Raw genomic sequence first — 20599 nt, forward strand, 5'->3', positions numbered from 1 at the left:
GTAGTTCAGTTGGTTAAGCATCTGACTCTTGCTCTCAGCTCAGGTCATGACTGCAGGATTGTGGGATCGAGCCTCACATCGGGTTCTGTGCTGAGCATGGAGTGTGCTCGAGATTCTCTCTCCCTCTGCCCCTCCCCCCAGCTCTCTAAAAAAAAATACAGGGAATGCAAACAGGTGCAGCTGTTCTTGAAAACAGTGTGGAGGTTCTTCAAAAAATTAAAAGTAGAATTACCGTATGACCCAGCAATAGCACTACTAGGAATTTATCCAAAGGGTATAGGAGTGCCGATTCATAGGGGCCCACATACCCCAATGTTTACAGCACTGCTTTCAACAATAGCCAAATTATGGAAAGAGCCCAATGTCCATCAACTCATGAATAGATAAAGAAGATGTAGTTTATATATACAACAGAATTACTACTTGGCGATGAGAAAGAATGAAATCCTGCCGTTTGCAACAATGTGGATAGAACTGGAGGGTATTATGTTAAATGAAATAAGTCAGAGAAAAACAAATATCATATGTTTTCACTCATATGTGGAATTTGAGAAACTTAACAGAAGACCATGGAGGAAGGGAAGGGGAAAAAAAAGTTTCAAACAGAGAGGGAGGCTCTTAAATAAAGAGAACTGAGGGTTGATGAGGGGTGTGGGAGAGGGGAAAATGTCTGATGGGCACTGAAGAGGCCACTTGTTGGGATGAGCACTGGGTGTTGTATGTAAGTGATGAATCATGGGAATCTACCCTTGAAGCCAAGAGCACACTGTATATGCTATATATTAGCTAATGTGACAATACATTATACTAAAAAAATTAAGTAAACAATACTGGAGGTCCTTGGGAATCTCAGGAGAAGAACTCTGGGAAAAGATGGGGCCTCTTGCAATTGTACAGAGGGGCTTGAAATTGTACTAGTATAAATGACCTTTTTTGTTACTCTAAAATGGTGAAATGGGAAAAATAAATAAAAAATACATTTACCAACTGTTTATGGCCTCTAGATTTTATACCCTTCTTAGGAAGACCTTTTCCAACCTGCACTCATGTTCTCTTTTTGAAATTTTATGGTTTATGTTCAACTCCTTGATACATGCTAAATCTTTGGATTTAAATCTTTGAGGCGCCAAAAAGGAGAGGATGTGGCAGGAATCTAGCTTTTCTTCGCTAACAATTTGTCAGTGGACCCATGTTTTCTCCCTCTTCATTTAAAATGTCACCTTTGCCAGAAAATAAAATGCCATGTGTAAAAACACAAAACAAAATAACAACAATAAACACACACACACAAGGAGGAAGAGAGGGTAGAAGCCATTTATCTTCCCTTAGAGACTCTATAAAAGTGGGCAAAATATCAAATTCCTCAGTAGAGGAAGCAAAGATAACGGACACTCTCATCACCACTCCCATATGATATTTTACCTCCAAAACTAATGACTGGCCATAATAAAAACAAGAATAAATATAAATATTTACTCAATGCGTACCCAATGACTAATAAAATCCAGATAAATACTAAAGGAGTAAGTCCTGTCTTCAGAGTGCTTAAAGAGAAGGAGTAAGGCAAAGCAAAAGAGTATGTGCAATCTACACTCTGCAAGCTGTGACAGCACAGCATACACAGTCAAGCAGACACAAGACTGAGCAAATGGTCATTGCCTCCTTTGTGGAAAAGCCTCACAGAAGAGGTTATACTTCCTCCCAGCTTTGAAAGTTTAGCATGTGTTTAGAAGCAAGAAGAAAGGTATTCCAGCCCGAAAGTAGGCATAGCAGTATACTCAGAGGAGATTGGGGTGTGAGGTGTAGAAGGAGCAATAAAAAGCTGATTGCCTTCCACTGAGATAACCAGAAGAGGCAAGGGTTTGGAGGGAAGGAGCACAGAGAAATCTCATTTTGTGCTATCTGACTGCTCATCCTGAAAGAGCTATCCAAGAAGCACATGGAGAGAATTCAGAGTTTGCAATGCAGTTTTGTGATAGTAGCGTATGTAGCAGAAGTCATGGGAGTGGGTAAGATCATCCAGGAAGAGAAAAAGAGTGACTGATATTAAGAAAAATTTGAAAATAAATAGAGACAGCATGTTGACTATCCTTTTGATGATCTTGGGGCAAAAGGAAAAGCGAGAGAATGGACACCAGAGGGGAATGTCACATTCCCTCTGGGCAACTATTTTGCGAAGTCTTACACATGTTTATAAGTAAATCAGTCAAGGGGATGACTGGTGAAAATACAGAAGGAAACTGAGATGGGGCAAAATCCTAAAGAACAAAGCAAACAAATGTTTCTTTGGAACCTGAGGAGAGGGATCATGGGTGGATGCTATAACTAATGGGTGAAACAAGATTTCCCATGATGTCCCAAGACAACTCATAGTTGTGAGGGGGCAGAGATCCATCTACAGTGGAAGAATCCACTCTGTCATGACCTTAACCAAGCGATCAAACCTAGCATTGTAGAAAAGGAAAAAACACTCTGACATTTGAGGTTTCCAGATGTGGTAAGACAAGAAGTACACAGCATCCCCTACACAATCTTCTTACCACAAACATTTAATGTGAATGTATTTAGACCTAACTTTCAGCACATTCAAAATGTAAGCCATGTAAGAACAAGTTAAATGATGCCATCAGGAAGCAATACCTCACCTCTAGAAGGTGAGGTATTCTACAGGACAACTAGTATAGTCTTTAAAGCATGTCAATATAGTTTTAAAAGAAGAGAAAACTTCTAGACTCAGAAGACACAATATCTAAATGTCATCACTGACTAGATCCTATTTTGAACAAATCAACTGTAAAAGACATTTTTTTGGAGATAATTGGAAATATTTGAATATGAACTAAACATTACATTAAGGAATTATGATTCATTTGTTAAATACAATCATTATGTTTTATAGAAAAATTTTGTGTAGGAACATTTTTGATATATGTAAACAATTACATATGAAATATCACAAAATCTATAACTTCAGGTGAAATGTGTGGTAAAATTTTAACAGTTGTTAGATACAGACAACGGCTATATGGGCCTGAATTTTACTGTTCTACCTTTCCATGTGTTTGAAAGTTTTCACAATAAAACTTGGTAAAGGGAGAATGGTTCTCAAATAGGCAAAGAGATACCTCTTCAACTCAAACTAGAAGAAATGAGCTAAGAGTAAGCACAGATACAAACAAGTTTCCAAGGATAAGGACAAAGTTGACAGAGTTTAGAACCTCCTGTTTACTTGGGACATGAGTCAAGATGTCTCAAGAAAAGGTGGTAAGATTTGAGGAAAGTGGTAAGTACAATAAGGCTAAGCAGGACAAAACCCTCAGTGAAATGTCTTAGCTCTGTCACTAGGAAGGAGAGTTTGGGGAAAATAATCTCTTCATAATGCCTTGGTTTCTGTATTTATAAAATGAGGAGAATATCATATATGCAGAAAAACTCACATAGCTGTTATGAAGATGAAAATGAGATTTAACTAAATAAATTTTTATTAAGAATACACTATGGTAATATATAATATATTCAGGTACTGTTATTGGTTTAGGAAATGTAAAAATTAAAAAGACTTCAGTAGCTTACAGTGAAGGGGACAAAAAAAAGTAACATATCAGGAGAAATGTAACACAGAGGTATAAACTAATTATAATTGGAACCCTTTAAACACAAGGAAATGGAAAACATTTGGCTAGACATTGATAAGAAAGAGGGGGACAGGAAGCCATCAAAATCCTTGAGGAGAAAGCAGGCAAAAACCTCTTTGATCTTTGCCACAGCAACTTCTTACTCAACACGTCTCCGGAGGCAAGGGAAACAAAAGCAAAAATGAACTATTGGGACCTCCTCAAAATAAAAATCTTCTGCACAGCAAAGGAAACAATCAGCAAAACTAAAAGGCAACCGACGGAATGGGAGAAGATATTTGCAAATGACATATCAGATAAAGGGTTAGTATCCAATATCTACAAAGAATTTATCAAACTCAACACCCAAAAAACAAATAATCCAGTGAAGAAATAGGCAAAAGACATGACTAGACACTTCTCTAAAGAAGACATCCAGATGGCCAACCGGCACATGCAAAAATGCTCAACATCACTCATCATCAGGGAAATACAAATCAAAACCACAAGGAGATACCACCTGACACCTGTCAGAATGGCTAACATTAATTAACAACTCAAGCAACAACAGATGTTGGCAAGAATGCGGAGAAAGAGGATCTCTTTTGCATTGTTGGTGGGAATGCAAGCTGGTGCAGCCACTCTGGAAAACAGTATGGAGATTTCTCAAAAAATTAAAAATAGAACTACCCTATGAATGAGCAACTGCACTACTAGGCATTTATCCAAGGGATACAGGTGTGCTGTTTCAAAGGGACACATGCATGCCCCTGTTTACAGCAGCACTCTCAACAATAGCCAAAATATGGAAAGAGCCCAAATGTCCATCAATGGATGAATGGATAAAGATGTGGTATATATATATATGTATATATATATATATATATATATATATACACACATATGTGTGTGTGTGTGTATATACATATATACACATATATACATATATATACACACACACACACACACAATGGAGTATTACTCAGCAATCAAAAAGAATGAAATCTTGCCATTTGCAACTACATGGATGGAACTGGAGGGTATTATGCTAAGTGAAATTAGTCAGTCAGAGAAAGACAAATATCCTATGACTTCACTCATATGAGGATTTTAAGATACAGAACAGATGAACATAAGGGAAGGGAAGCAAGAATAATATAAAAACAGGGAGAGGGACAAAACATAAGAGACTTAAATATGGAGAACAAACAGAGGGTTACTAGAGGGGTTGTGGGAGGGGGGAATGGGCTAAATGAGTATGGGGCACTAAGGAATCTACTCCTGAAATCATTGTTGCACTATATGCTAACTATTTGGATGTAAATTACAAAAAAAATTTTTTTAATTAAAAAAAAAAGAAAGAAATAGGGGGGATGGTGAACCAGAACCACATAGAAGGAAGGCTGATACACAAAGAAGAAGAATAGTTTAGGTAATCAGCAGACCAGGTGGTTAACACGACTCTACCATGGTGTCTGGGTTGGAGAAGAAGTCAGTGAATCCATTCATTTATTCATTCATTCAACATTCAAAAGGTATTTGTTAAGCAGCTAATAAGGGTCAGGTTTCTAGGTATTGGAAGTAACAGTGAATAAGACAAGCTACCTGTCCTCATATATATTCTAGTGCAAATAGTAAAATGAGGAAAAGATGTATTCAATATTCACTCAATATCTAACTACCTATTCTAGGCACTAGGAGTACCTAGGGAAGCAAACATAGAAAAATGCCTTCCTTCATAGAGCTTAGACCACAATGACAGGCAGGATCAGTTGGCTTAGACTGGCTGGTTAAAGACTGTCCCTCTGAGAAGGCAACATGTAAGCTGAGACCCAAATGACAGGAAGGATACAGTTAGTCACATGGTGATCTGGAGACAGAGCATTCTAGACAGAAAGAGCAAATGCAAAGGTCCTGTGGTGAAGAGAAGGTTGGTATATCTCAAGGACCAAATAGAATTACCACTGTGACAAGAGCAGAGCACAGATTAGTCTGTGGTGCAGTCAGAGATGTGCCAGAGGACAGATTACACAGGGCCTTTACAGCTGGATAAGGGAGTCTGGGTTTTACTCTAAACTTCCCAGCTAAGTGCAAAGGAAAGGCACGAACGAAGGTGATTGGATGTGTCTACTATGTGTAGAATAGCTTTTAGAAGAGCAGAAATGGAGTAAGGGGACCAGCAATAGAAAGTGGTTGAGAAAGCAAACCCTTGACCAGGTATAGAAGGCGGAATAATGCCTTCTCCTCATGAACATAAAATAATGCCTGAGATTAACTTAATCTCAGGAAACTGTGAATTGTTTCCTCGCATGGTGAAAGGGACTTTGCAGATGTTAAGGGTCTCAAGATGGGATGATTATCCTGCATTATCCAATTAGACCAAATGTAATGACATGGGTCCTTAAGAGGGAGCCAGGTGGCTCAGACTCAGTAGCAGGAAAACAGATGACTGAGGAGGTTGGAGGGATGCAGTAAGAGACCATTAGCCTAGGAATGCAGGCAGCTTCCTGAAGCTTGCTGATAAGGGGAGGGAAACAGATCCAGCCCTGCTGACACCTTGATTTTAGCTCAGTGAGACTTCTAGGCCCAGAACTGTTAGGTAATAAATTTTTGTTGTTTTAAAAAGCTACTAAATTAATGGTATTTTGTTACAATAACAACAGGAAATGAGTACACAAAGTCAAAAAAAGAAGGATAACAAAGATAAAAGGCTAAGCTAGAAGGAATCAAAAGTTGAGGTTGAAGACTGATACCTTTGAGTTTATAGCTTCTTAGATGGGAGTCCACCCAGATGATAAACCCCAGGTCCTTGTTCACAAGTGTAATTTACTGAAGTAGAGTAGGAGTGAAGGTTGTTGGAGCTGAAAGGTCAAAGAATGCTGAGCCTAGGAGTCATTATTAAGGTTGCCCAAAGAGAAGAATAATGAGAGCATAGCTGAGTGAAGTAGAAGCAATTAAATACCAATGTCCTCAATGGAGAAACAAAAGTAACTAGAAATTAGTAAAGGAAACCACTGCATATAGATAAAGATACTAAAACTTTACAGAATGGAGCTCAATTGAGAAAGAAGTTTTGCATAAAAACAATTTGGAAATGTCTGTATGAAAGCACAAAAATGCCAACACCATCACTGAGCTGGGACAAGGGATTAATGAATTCTAATTTCGCAGGCAGAGATGACACAAGAAAAAAAAAGAGCTAGGAGAAAAATCAGCAGACTGTGGCATCATAGAAGCAAAGAGAAAAAAGAAAATAGTAGATAATGTCAAGCACTACTTAAAAGTCAAGATGGAATCAAGACAGGTCTACTGAATTTGATGAGTGGCAGAGACAGAAGCCAAGTTATAATGTCTAACGAAGTGACTGCAAGGTGAAACTTAAACAAGTAAAGGCAGCTCCTGTATGTGAAGCAAGCAAGAGGGGAGGTGGCTTGAAAGATGGCATTAATGAAACTAAAGACACCTCACATATAAATGCCAATGGGATAGACCCAGTTAAGAGGCAGAGACTGTAGACACAGAAGAGAAAGGATGATGATGATGATGATGATGATGGTATTAACAATAATAGCAGTAGTGATATATAAGGTCCATGAGAAGGCAGAGGATTTGGGAGCCAAAGTACAAATGAGTGATTAGTTTTAATAACCAGATTCTTCCTCTGTTATATTAGGAGGGAAGGAAGAGGGATCTGATCCAGGTAGGGATATGCTTGCAGATTAGGAGAGATGGGCTGAGGAACTTCTGTCAGATGGCTTCCATTCTGTTTGTGAAATAGAAGTAGAGGCCATCCACCAAAGGGGGAAAGGGAGAAGTGGGAAACGTGAAAAGAGTAGAGGACTGACAGAGTCAAGAGAAGAGGAGAAATAGGAGTTCAGTTGGGAATATACCCTGTTGTGAGGTTTGCTACAGCAACAATCAAATGAAGGAGTTCAGGCACCAGTGATTTTGCTCAGGCTTTGTGTAACAAATGACAAGCGGAAGGAAGATTATTGTTTGGGCAAGAGAAAGGGCTGATGGGAAAGTGATGGGTCAATGGACCAAATATCCAGAGAGAACAGTGAGCAGATTGGAAAGAAAGGAGATGGCTCACTAATTTAAGCTGTGGCTTCAATCAATCACTTTGGAGGTACGACAGTTTCAAATAACAATAAAATTCAGGATGTGAGTGTACAAACAGATGGCTGGGGAGGGGGGCAGGGAGAAAGAAACAGATTACTGCACCTGTGAAGGTCAAGAAGCAGATATCCAGAACACCATAAAAGTTACCCGAGATAGTAGGAGCTCTGGGAGTGGAAAGAGAGACACTGAGCCCGGCGGTAAAATCTTCAAAGACTGAGGAGTGACCAGGTGGTCAGAGGATAATAGAACTTTTCAACTCCAGGCAGGTAAAAGTTTAACTGGCCACAAGCTTTCATAAATGATTAAAGTTGTTAAAAGCTCTAGCTTGAGTAAGCAAATCTGGGGGCAAATTTTGGACCTGCTCCCTTACTAGCTACGTAAATCTGTGAGTTTGAATGCATTACTCAACATCTGAGTCTGTTTCATCATGTAGTGTAAGAATAATACAAGTTCCTGTCATTGAGTCACTGTGGGGATTAAGTTAGATAACAAATGTGGAGTGCTTAACAAATCCCTGGCACAGAGGAAGCAATAGACAGATAATAGCAATAATCTGTTTTGAAAGAAATGAATTCTTCGATATGATCCATTAAGTAGAATGCTCAGAGTTGAGCCTGCTGCACAATCCTGACAACAGTGCATAATCTTTAAGCAGTGCTTTGTATTGGCCCTACGACCCCACTTGTATGTTTCCTGCCTTTATTTCCATCTGTCTCATTTCTTTGTTTGCTTTAGATTTTATTCTACTTTTGTGTTTCTTGTTCTGTTGAAACAAGGCCTGATATATATATTTAAAAAATAAAAGCTAGGGGGCACCTGGGTGGACCAGTCGGTTAAGTGTTGGACTTCAGCTAAGGTCATGATCTCGTGGTTCGTGAGTTCGAGCCCGGCATTGGCCTCTGTACTGACAGCTCAGAGCCTGGAGCCTGCTTTGGATTCTGTGTCTTCCTCTCTCTCTGTTCCTCCCCCACTCATGCTCTCTATCTCAAAAATAAATAAACGTTAAAAAAAACTTAAATAAAAGCTAGTAGGAACACTTGAATATTCTTTACCTCTTTTTCATCACCTTCTCAAGACTGCTAAAAAGTCTCATAGTAGAAAGAAGTTAAAATTCCGAGCCTGAGACTTGCTGTTTAGAAAGACCTGTGTTCAAGGTTGTCCCTTGGTGGGCATCTAGAAATTGGATTTTGGGTGGATTGACATCACCTAATTGATAAAAGTGACCAAATTATTTGTACAACAATGTGCTTTATGTCAAATACCTGCATTCCTTCTCTGAGTCTGGAATTCTGGTATACGTTATGCCTATGTGATCAGCTCCCAGTATACACTCTGGGTGCTAAGTTTCTAATGAGCTTGTCTGACGGCCTTTCACACTTATCACCATTCATTGCTGGGGAAGTTAAGTGTGACTCCACTGGGAGAGGACTCCAGGAGTTTGTGCCTGGTTTCTCCTGGAATTCTGCCTCCCTCTTCCCTTTTCCCAATGTTGATTTTGCTTTGTATTATTTTGCCATAATAAATCTTAGCCATGAGTATCATGAGTATGACAATATGCTAAGTCCTGAGAGACCTCATAGTGAATCATCAAACCTGAGGTTCTTGGGGAGCCCTGACACACGAGTTTTTGTCTTAGCTGATAATACCAGCACTATACTGTTAAACTTTCTGAATGTGTCCTCAGGTCAATAGGTTTTACATACAAGTTCAGTTTTCTACGTCAACTCTTCAGGAAAAAGACACAAGGAAAAGCCACATAAACTTAGAACATGAACTTCACAGGTTTCAATTCTGGTCCCGCTATGTATCAAGTGGGCAAGCTAATATGTCTGGCTCAGTTTCTTCACCTGTCAAATTAGAATAATAATAGTACCTATCTCCAAGGGAGTTGCAATGATTAAATGAGTTCTATATAGAGTACTTAGGTCGAACACATGGCATATAGTGCTTTATGTGTGTTATTATTCCCTCACATTAAAAATCTAGATTTTTATTCTTTTGTGGCTTAATTATATTGATACTGTTACCTCCAAGTATTAGATATGTCAAATTTTCTGAAATAAGGCTTTAAAAAATTTAAGCTACAAATAATAAAAACTAAACTACAAAAGACAGAAATGCTTTGGTCTTAACATGATAAAATTGAAATTAAATCTTGGGAATAAACCCTACTTTAACATTAAAGCTTCTTTTAATACCTAAAAATGAAATATAAAACAAAATCTGTCCCTTGGTCACATGAATAGTCTTCTTGAGAATGAGTAATCATTCTTGAGAGTGAACATATAGTCTCATTCCTCTAAAATTTCAAAGACTGTAGAAATCTATAGCCAGATCAACTGTAGTGCAAGAGGATGATCATGTAAGATAACCACAGAGTCCGCAGTGTCAAAGTGAGGCAACTATTTGTTCCTGCCTGTAACTATTATATTTAATTTACTAGTATCCATTTTACAAGATAGCCTATCCCTCCCCCACCAGTGACATTTCAAAAATGTCTCGTGTGTTCTAACTGAATTATAAAGTATGTACTCACTGCTGGACTTAATTGGTTCAGTAGTGTTCCAGGTTCTTAGGAAAGAGAAAAAGCAGAATCCAAGTAGAGAAAGACCATCAACCAGCCCCACCTATAATATCCCTGTCTTATTCCAAATCTGATTAAACAAAAGGTTCTAAGCAACCGCCATGCAACCACAGAATGAGATGAAGAATTATATAAAGGATTTCAAGTTTGACATAAGTTATTGAGCACAGAGGAATAATGACATGTACTAGTAATAAATAAAGCATAGTAATAAATAATGCATTGTTGACTTCTATTTTTTCGTACCTGGGACTTTGACCTCAAACCTGCCAGAATACGAGTCACTAATGACAAGGAACCTTGTGTCCTATTGGAACCACACTCCGTGTGGCTCTATCTAGATGGCTGAGATCATCACTGGGCTTACATAAATAAGTGCTTACCTGAATAAATCACTGGCAATTTGCAGAATATTGGCAGAATACCAAACAATTGGCAGAATACCAAAATATAGGCCAAGAAGAGTAGCTACTGAGAATCCATTTACGTGGCAGATTATGATCAGCATTCCCCCTGAAAACAAGCTAAATTAAACCTATTCATTTTACCTCTCCATTAACATACTCTCTAAGAAAATATTATACCAGATGAAATATCTCTAGTCTAGGTAAGAAAAAGTCAAATTTCCAAAGCATTTTGAACAGTAAATAAGTTCCAACTCACCATTGCAAGTGTACTGACAGTTGGTTTCTTTTCTTTCTTCTCTTTTTTACTGAAAAACAGAAACAGAATTGCACAAAGGCCTTAAAATTATGTAAATTTTTAAATGACCGAATTAACATGGATCCTATATTTTTTTTAATTAATGTTTGTTTTATTTTTAAGAGAGAGAGAGACAGAGTATGAGCGAGGAAGAGGCACAGAGAGAGAGGGAGACACAGAATCCAAAGCAAGCTCCAGGCTCTGAGCTGTCAGCACAGAACCCGACATGGGGCTCGAACTCACAAACCATGAGAGCATGACCTGAGCCAAAGTCAGATGCTTAGCCAACTGAGCCACCCAGGTGCCCCACAGATCCTGTATTTAATAGCAAACAGGACAAAGAAAACATGTCTATATTATTCCATAAAAATATACATTAATAGTATGATCCCATTTATGAACTTTAAAAACGTTTACATGTATCTTAGAAATCTAGATATGTGGTTATCACTGGGTATTGAGATTTCTATCAAAATATTTTCTTCTTTGTGCCTTTGATATTTCAATGAGAAAAAATAATGCTGAAAAAAGAAAGCTTCCTGTTTTTATTCTACAGACAGTCCCCGAATTACAATGGTTTAACTTTAGCACAGCAAGAAAGTGTTATGCATTCATTAGAAACTACACTTCCAACACTGGATTTGGATCTCTTCCCTGGGCTAGCAACATGCAGTACAGTACTCTCTAGTGATGCTGGGCAGCCACAGTGACCTACAGCTCCCAGGCAGCCATACAATCAATCACAAGGGTAAACAACCCATACACTTAAAACCGTCCTGTAACCATACAACCACTCTGTCTTTCAGTACAGTACTCGATAAGTTACATGGGATATTCAACACTTTATTATAAAATAGGCTTTGTATTAGATAATTTTGCTCAAGTATAGGCTAAGGTAAAGATTCTAAGCAAGTTTAAAATTTTTTTTTTCAACGTTTTATTTTTATTTTTGGGACAGAGAGAGACAGAGCATGAATGGGGGAGGGGCAGAGAGAGAGGGAGACACAGAATCGGAAACAGGCTCCAGGCTCTGAGCCATCAGCCCAGAGCCTGACGCGGGGCTCGAACTCACGGACCGCGAGATCGTGACCTGGCTGAAGTCAGACGCTTAACCGACTGCGCCACCCAGGCGCCCCTCTAAGCAAGTTTAAAGCAGGTTAGGCTAAACTATGATGTTCACTAGGTTAGATGCCTTAAAGGCATTTTCAACTTTAATGGTATTTTTAACTTAGGATGGGGTTATGGGGATATAAGTTAAGGAAGATGTGTAACTAGAAAATCAGTCATCCTGTCCAGAGTTAATTCCCTTAATTATCATCTAAGTAATTCTAGCAGTTGATATCCTATCTATGTACTACCTAGATATTATCCTTAATCATTCCCTCTACCAATGGAGGGTAGTGGCAATCAGATGCTGGGCATAAACAAACCTAAGAAGAAAGGTAATTAAATCACTCTCTATGAGCTAATCTAATTCTGAAAGGATATCTGGAGCCTTAAATGTACCATTACAACAATAAATTCAATCCGGAAAAGCTATGGTAAAAAAAAAGGGGAGGGGGTCTGTCAACTGTCAGAAAGCTGTCCTCAGGAATAAGAAGGCTAATTACTATTTTGAGCCCAAATTCAAATTAACTAACCTTTTTCTACTCTGTTTTAACTGCCACCTATAGCATGAAAGTAAACCAATCAAAAGCAGTACATATTTTCATATGTACAAATGAAAGACTATTTGAGAGAAAATCACATTATTTTTATACAGATTTTCAAGTTCAAAAGTAAATTCATCTTTGTCTTTGTTCTTTATGCTAAGTGAGGTCAAAGAATTGAAGAGACTTCTAAGGAAAAAAAAATCCACAGCTTACCCCATATTTGGCTTTAAAGTGATGTTAGACGGACATGAAAACACACAAAATACACAAACATAAGTCTTCAGATTTGGTCCCACCCTATTCCCAGTAAAGCATGGTTTCAGTATCTCTGGAACCAGGATGAGAGGAAAAAAGTAGTCACACATAATTGAATTTTAGCTCCAGCCTTTTTATTTATTTTTTCATTCTCTAAAACTGTTGCTACTATGAAGAATTGATAATGTTCCAGATGCTGGCTAAGTAAACACTTCCCATACACAATCTCATTTAATCTTATCTCAATCTCTTCAAGGCAGGCACATTTTTGTCATTCTGTCAGAGCCGAGAAAACTGTAGGTGAAGAGAGTTCATGAACTTGCTCAAGGTCACACAGCTGCAATAAAGCCAAGTTTAAGCGGAAAGTCTATCCCCCAAACACCAAGCTATTCAGTGCAACCTCAGGCTTCTGAGATACCACTTTATATAGAAATGCACTTCCACATTGATCTCTCATCCCTACTAGATTATTCATTTATCCCCATCAGCTTGAAACGCAATGTTTACAAAAGGCAAGTTGCTTGTTAAACCTTTACAAATACACAGATTCCAAATGACATTATCATCCAAGCATTATATATACTAGCAAAGCCATGTGCTTCTTTATAATTCCAATTTAGAACACAGAGTTAAAAGAAAAAAACTCATAGAAAAAAAAGATCAGCTTTGTGGTTATCAGAGGCGGTGGGAGGTAGGGAATAAATGGAAGTTGATCCAAAGATACAAAGATAAAGAAGTCCCAGGGATGTAATGTACAACATGATGAGTACAGTTAACATGAGTACATGATGAATGCCTTATGATATATGTGAAAGTTGTTGAGAGTAGATCCTAAGAGTTCTCACCGCAAGCAGAAAAAATTTTGTTTTTTTCTTTTTATTTTACGTGTATGACAGATGTTAACTAAATGTACTGTGATAATCATTTCACAGTGTATGTAAGTCACACCATTACGCTGTATACCTTAAGCTTATATAGTGTTGTATGTCAATTGTATCTCAATAAACCTGGAAGAAAACATATAGTTATATTAAGAACAGATTAAAATCAATGATGATGGGCATAGTTTAATAAGAATTACTTAAGTAAAAAAAAAAAACAATTTTTTTTGTTTAAAAAGTCTGTAGGCCATGATAAGAACCAATAATAAAAATGAAGGTATGTACAGGCTCCAACAAATTTCTTTACTATTTCTTTCCACATACCCTCAATACTTCTTATGCCAATACTCCTGTTTGTGTATTAAGGACACAGTTCTTTAAGAGATGTAGTAAAACAAAAATTAAAAACAAAAACGGAAATATCTTTCTTCCACTCTATGGAGTCTTTTTCCTTTTGTGTATATGAAATTTTTTATTATGAAACCTTTCAAATAGAACAATTAAAAGAATACTAATAATGACTACCCATACAAGATCCACCTAGATTCAACAATTGTTAACATTTTGACCATATGTTCTTTATTTACATAAGTATATATTATCATCGTTAATATTTTGCTGAGCCATTTGAAAGTAAGTTGCAAACATCATGGCACTTCACATATTTTCCCACCATTTTCACTTTTCAGAAAATTAACAGCAATTCGGCTATCATCTAATATCCAATCTACAAACTGCCCAAGGATGTTTTCTATAGGTTTTTCCTTTTTTTTATTTGAACTCAGATATAATCAAGGTTCGCACATTACACTGGGTGGTTTTTCCTATTTAGTCTCTTTTTTTAAGTCTAGAAGTCCTTCTGCCCCCTCTCCCCACATTGACTTTTTGTAGTAACAGATGTCATATAGAATGTCCCACATCTTGGATACGTCAGTTTCAAACTGAGTCCAAACTGAGATGTGCAGTAAGCACAAAATACACAGATTTGAATATGTAGTATGAAAAAGAGAATGTAAACTATATCAATAATTCTGATCACATATAGAAATAATATCTTAGACATAAAATTTAAAGTGCCTGGGCTCTTTAAAATATACTTTTCAAAATTAATTTCACTTGTTTCTTCTTATGTTCTTAATGCTGCTACTAGAAAATTAACAATTACAAATGTGGCTCACATTACATTTCTGTTGGACAGCAACAGTCTAGAAGCTTGATAGGATTCAGTCTAAATGTTTCTGCAAACATACTTCCTGGGTGGTGTCATGTCACTAATACAGGACTCTACCAGGTCTGATTACATGGTTAAGATCGCTAACTGCAAAAAACCTCTCCACTGAAAATCCCCCACTTTCCTTTTTTCCAATTACAAAAAACTGGGGAGAATTCTTAGACAAAACTTTTCTCTGAGTCATTTACGATCCCTACCAATCTTTGCCTGAATCAACTATAACAATGTAGGTTCCAAATATGATAGCTGGCATTCTGTGAAGAACATTCCGTTATTCTCACTACCTCTCCCACCTTTTTATTTTCCTCTTGTATACGGTATTTCATAACCCAGCACAGTGAAGCCAGCTCCTGTGTCTTTTTTTGACAATTCCACTGAACAACATACTTACTACAGGCTCACTCTGCATCTCCCCCCATCCCACACATGGGGGTACAGATTCCATTTAGTGAGCAATGGTATTTAGAAACCAAGATCTGGCACGAAGGTACTCACTCCTACTGTCCCTTTCAGTGGACAGAAAGTGAACTACTTTAAAATTCATGAGTTCATATTCAAGTTTCCAGTTCAAATTTAACATTTTCTAAAAACTTACTTGATGTCCATATTTGTATTTCTTTTCTTCCACACTGAAAAGTTTGGTGCCTAATAATATTACTGTATTTACTAATTTATTTTATTTTACCATTTTTATTACAATTGACAACTACCAATGAACCTACTGAGCAAAGTTTAAAACTTCCTGCTTAGACAGCGCACTGTGAGCAAAATTTACTGAAAATTCCCCTATGGGGTTCCATTACCAATAATTTCAGACAATGCTAGTAGCTTCATTGGCACGAGTCTTTTCGTAATTTTCTTCTACAAGGGTCAGCTATTCCTTGCCTTTAAAAAAAAGAAAAAAAAAAAAAGAAAATCAACAGCTAAATGCAGTTTTGGCCTTTGCTCTCGTCTCCATGCCACAAACATGAAATGTTTACGTGACCGGGATGTTTACGGTTTACCAGAAGCGCGAGACTAGACCACGAGGCAGAACACACGCAGCACCATGTTCGGGTGCGTCGTGGCGGGTGGAGCGGAGTTCCTAAAACACAGAAAAGGATGCGAAAGCACTGGCGTGTGTGGAGCCGCAAGACTGAGAAGCTCACCGAGGCCGTGGGAAGATGTAAACGTTGTCCTCAACTCAGCCGGCGAACTTCTGCAGAAAACCCCCTTGCGTTTAAGGTTAAAAAATATCATCGCCACCATCAACTCTTCAGTTATTACAGAGCCGGAGGCTAGAAACAAATCTCCCAAATCTCAAGACGTCTAAACTGTGAAAGCGAAACAAACTGGCTACCTTTTTTCGCCCATTTTCCAGAACTTCTTCTCTGCTCTTCCATTGCTGCCTCCTTCAAGATCCATCGCGACCTGAGGAGACACCACAGGCCCCGAGTCAGATGCGGAAACCACAGGAAGCGGAGGGGACACTCCGCGAGAGCGGCTGAAGGGCGGGGGCGCATCGCGGCCTTTGCCCGACGCCTCCGCGGCTGCGGCTGTCCGTCCCGTCTGCCCTCGGGCGCGGTGATGCTTCTCCCGGCTCCGGCCACGGGCTCAGACTCCCGCTTCCCGCACCGCGCCCCCTCTACGCGCGCTCGGGCGGCAGAACCCAGCGCGCGTGGCGAGCGCAGAAAACGGGGGTGGGGGGTGCTGGGGTGCCTCAGGAGCTCCGCGGGGGACTCTAGTGCTCACCTCGCTTGCCCTCCACTCCCCTCGCGGACTTGCTAAGAGGAATGGCCCCCTCTCTCCTCTCCGAAGTCTTCCTCCCACGGGGGACCAAGCTCAGGAAACTGGGAGAGCCCAAGCCTTCCCTGCGAACTTGTCCCCATCTAGCCCTCAGCTTCGCGCGTCCCTACCTCGGGCTATCTTTCGGAACTTCGACCGAGATGTTGATTTTTGAAAGAAGAGATTCAGATTTTAAAGCAAAGACCCGGCGGATGCGAACAGCGGCCGCGGCTTCTTAGAGCCGGGAGGAGCCGCCGCTCGTATGCACCCGGTTTCCTGCGTCCCAGGGAGTGAGGCGAGAGGTGCAGCCCACAACCCGGCGCTCCTCGTGCCCAGCCAATCAGCCTCAACGATCCGGGTCGCTCCCGGGCCCTCTGGCGTGAATGCTGATTGCGCGAGTTACGAAACAGGTTGGATTTGCAGGAGGTGTGTCCTCCTTTCTGTTGCCCCTCAGCATAAGAGTCAGGAGACAAACACTTATCAGCTGAATCACTGGGGACGGGTACCTCTATAGAGCCATGTCTCTACATGTCCACATCACGCTCCATATCCGTGGAATTATACACATATATACATACACACGTGTATATTTTGTATGTATATACAGATTATATATTTGTATATATGTATATATTTTGTATATATAATATATACATATAATTTACATGTACACATGCATGTACATGTAATATACATGTACATATAATGTACATATAAATGTACAGAAATAATACACATATATAATCGGTATTTATGTAAATATACATATTTATTAATTCCATTAATATCTAATTTAATGTACTTTATTAATTATAATTACATATTTATATATTCACATACATATATTATATATATAATATATACATGTGTGTTAACACAAGCTAAACTTTGCTTTCTAGCAGCATCTGTAAAAAAGCCAGGTGAAAATTTTCTGCAAGAGTCTTTAGTATGCTTGACAGTTTCGGAGGTATATCTGTGCATCTTTTACTTCAAGATAAATGGAAGGAAATAGGAAGATTTTAAATACGTAAATCGAGACGGATATTTCAGGGTAAAAATAATATTTAAAAGCATGTAACCTTTACAGATTTTAGCCATCCAATCAAGGCCCACATTTTCCCCAAGGCATTTCTTTTTATTTTTTCAGTGTTTACTTATTTTTGAGAGAGAGGAAGAGCATGAGCAGAGAAAGGGCAGAGAGAGAGGGAGACACAGAATCCAAAGCAGGCTCTAGATTCTGAGCAGTCAGCACAGAGCAGGTGGGGCTCCAACCCACTGACCGTGTGATCATGACCCCAGCTGAAGTCAGACGCCCAACCTAGTGAACCACCCAGGAGCCCCACCCCAAGGCATTTCTAAACACTTACACTTTAATTGGGATTATTAAAGAAAAGTATTGTGTATTTACCATATTACATTAGTTGTAATTTAATTCCATATTTACTGCTACCATTTACTATTTTCCTGTCTACTTTTTTCTTCACTTTGATGAAAATTAAGTGCAATCTTTGCAATAAAATTCATAAAGCAATGTTAACTCACATCATCAGAGCTTTTCTTCTTATAAACCTAGGGGAAACGAATGCTTTTGTCACCTTTAGTCTTCGTTCTCTGACTCAACATGTGCGCCTCTTGGCTAGCTGCAGAAATTTAAAAGAAGAAAAACCTTTTTTTTTTTTTTTACTGCGTAGTGTATTTTCCCGACTTTATTTAAGAAAAACATACTTTTCAAAGCCCTAATTTCCTTTCCATCTTTCACTCCAAATATTCCACGTCATATTCTAGTTTTTCTTTAGATTGTACCAATCTTTCGCCTTTTACCAAATATTCTATGCCTTGATTTTTTTTCTTAGCCATACAATCAAGTTTCTTTGCAAACTGTAAATTAGATACCACTAATTTTCTGTGTTCTAATTGGATATGCATGTGTTCAGCATTGGTTCATTGATTAAAAGCTTAACACCAACCACCTGGGTCCACCTGGAGCAAATGTATAAAGCTTTCATCTTTTTCGCATCCATTTTTAATGTGATTCATCAATCTGCTGTCTGTTTCCACTGTTGTTTTACTTTGTCCCACCTTTAACTTATGTGATCTTGTTATATTTTATGTATCTGTGTAAATGACCTTAAATTCTCCCTAAAACAATGCAGGATATTTCTTTAAAGTATAATATTATGGCAATACTGTGTCTACAGGGTTGAGCTTCAAGTAAAAACCTTTATCAAGGACATAGGTAGCTTAAGGATTAGAATAGCCCAAAGAGTTTTTAATAAAGCTCCCTTTTTCTATTACACATTTTTCTAAATTTCTTCGCTCCACTGGCCTGAAAATATGGACATAAAATATGATAAACCTAAAACAATTGACTGGCCGAGCTACTTCTAAGCCACAGTCTTGACTTCTTTAAAGATTTTGACTCCTGTCAGCATTACTGCTCACCACTCCTGGTAATATCTAACAACTGAACTTGGCATTTCCTCCTCAAGCTTCATTAATTTCCAGTGAAACCCAAGTCTTCACTCACATACCTTCATACGAGCTGCTAATTTTCCTTTTAAAAGTATACTTCCCCGGGGCGCCTGGGTGGCTCAGTCGGTTAGGCGGCCGACTTCGGCTCAGGTCTGGTTCTCGCGGTCCGTGAGTTCGAGCCCCGCGTCGGGCTCTGTGCTGACAGCTCAGAGCCTGGAGCCTGTTTCAGATTCTGTGTCTCCCTCTTTCTGACCCTCCCCCGTTCATGCTCTGTCTCTCTCTGTCTCAAAAATAAATAAACGTTAAAAGTGTACTTCCCAGGACGCCTGGGTGGCTCAGTCATTTAAGCATCCAATTTCAGCTCAGGTCATGATCTCACCATTTGTGGGTTCAAGCCACATGTTGGACTTTGTCCTTACAGTTCAGAGCCTGGAGCCTGCTTTGGATTTTGTGTCTCCCTCTCTCTCTACCCCTCCCCTGCTCGTGCTCTGTCTCTCTGTCTCTCAAAAATAAATAAACATTAAAAAAAATTTTTTTAAGTGTGCCTCCTCATAATTCTACACCTTCCTGTCCTCCACCAGCATGCAGTCCTTTTACCAACTTGTCTCTGCCCCTCACACACTCAACATTTGTGCCCATTCACATACATATGGGAATAATGCTAACTCCCATTTCCTAAGCACTGTCCATGTACCAGGAACTATCCCGAGCACTTGAAAGAGAGTAACTCTTTTAATCCTCACAAGAATCCTATGAAGTGGGTACTATTATTGTTGCTCCCATTTTACACTGGGAGAAACCAAGGTTTCCATGATTTGCCTAAAGTCACATAATTGGCAAGCAGCTGACCCAGGACCTGAGGGCAGTCCGGCTCCCCTCACTAAACTCTTAACCACTAGTCTACACTACAGTACACTATTACAGTGCACTCCGCTACACTGCCTTTCTGAGCCCCATGAAACACTTTCATCTATGATGCCATCTCAGAAAACATGCAATGGTTCCCTACCACTAATTATATCTAAGAGTTTCTACCTAACTTTGAAGGACTTCTCTCTGACCATCTTCTTAATTCTTAATTCTTTTTTTTTTAATTTTGTTTTTTAACATTTATTTATTTTTGAGAGACAGAGAGAGACAGCATGAGCAGAAAAGGGGCAGAGAGAGAGAAGGAGACACAGAATCTGAAGCAGGCTGCAGGCTGAGCAAGCTGTCAGCACAGAGCCTGATGCAGGGCTCGAACCCACAAACTGTGGGATCATGACCTGAGCCGAAGCCGGAAGCTCAACCGACTGAGCCACCCAGGCGCCCCTCTTTTTCAT

General features: G+C 39.1%; 1 protein-coding gene across 1 annotated transcript in view; it reads right to left on the reverse strand.

The window, feature by feature from the left end:
• ABCB1 (ATP binding cassette subfamily B member 1) overlaps positions 1 to 17076 on the reverse strand; it is a 114299-nt gene extending 97223 nt beyond the window's left edge. The window contains exons 1-3 of the mRNA XM_030307890.1: positions 16937 to 17076; positions 16381 to 16451; positions 10984 to 11032 (exon numbers count right to left, since the gene is read on the reverse strand). Coding sequence (XP_030163750.1) covers positions 10984 to 11032; positions 16381 to 16445 — 114 coding nt within the window. The 5' untranslated portion in view covers positions 16446 to 16451; positions 16937 to 17076. The remainder of the gene's footprint in view (positions 1 to 10983; positions 11033 to 16380; positions 16452 to 16936) is intronic.
• Between the last annotated feature and the right edge of the window lie 3523 nt (positions 17077 to 20599).

Source organism: Lynx canadensis, chromosome A2 (genome assembly GCF_007474595.2).
Source record: "Lynx canadensis isolate LIC74 chromosome A2, mLynCan4.pri.v2, whole genome shotgun sequence".
NCBI lineage: Eukaryota > Metazoa > Chordata > Mammalia > Carnivora > Felidae > Lynx > Lynx canadensis.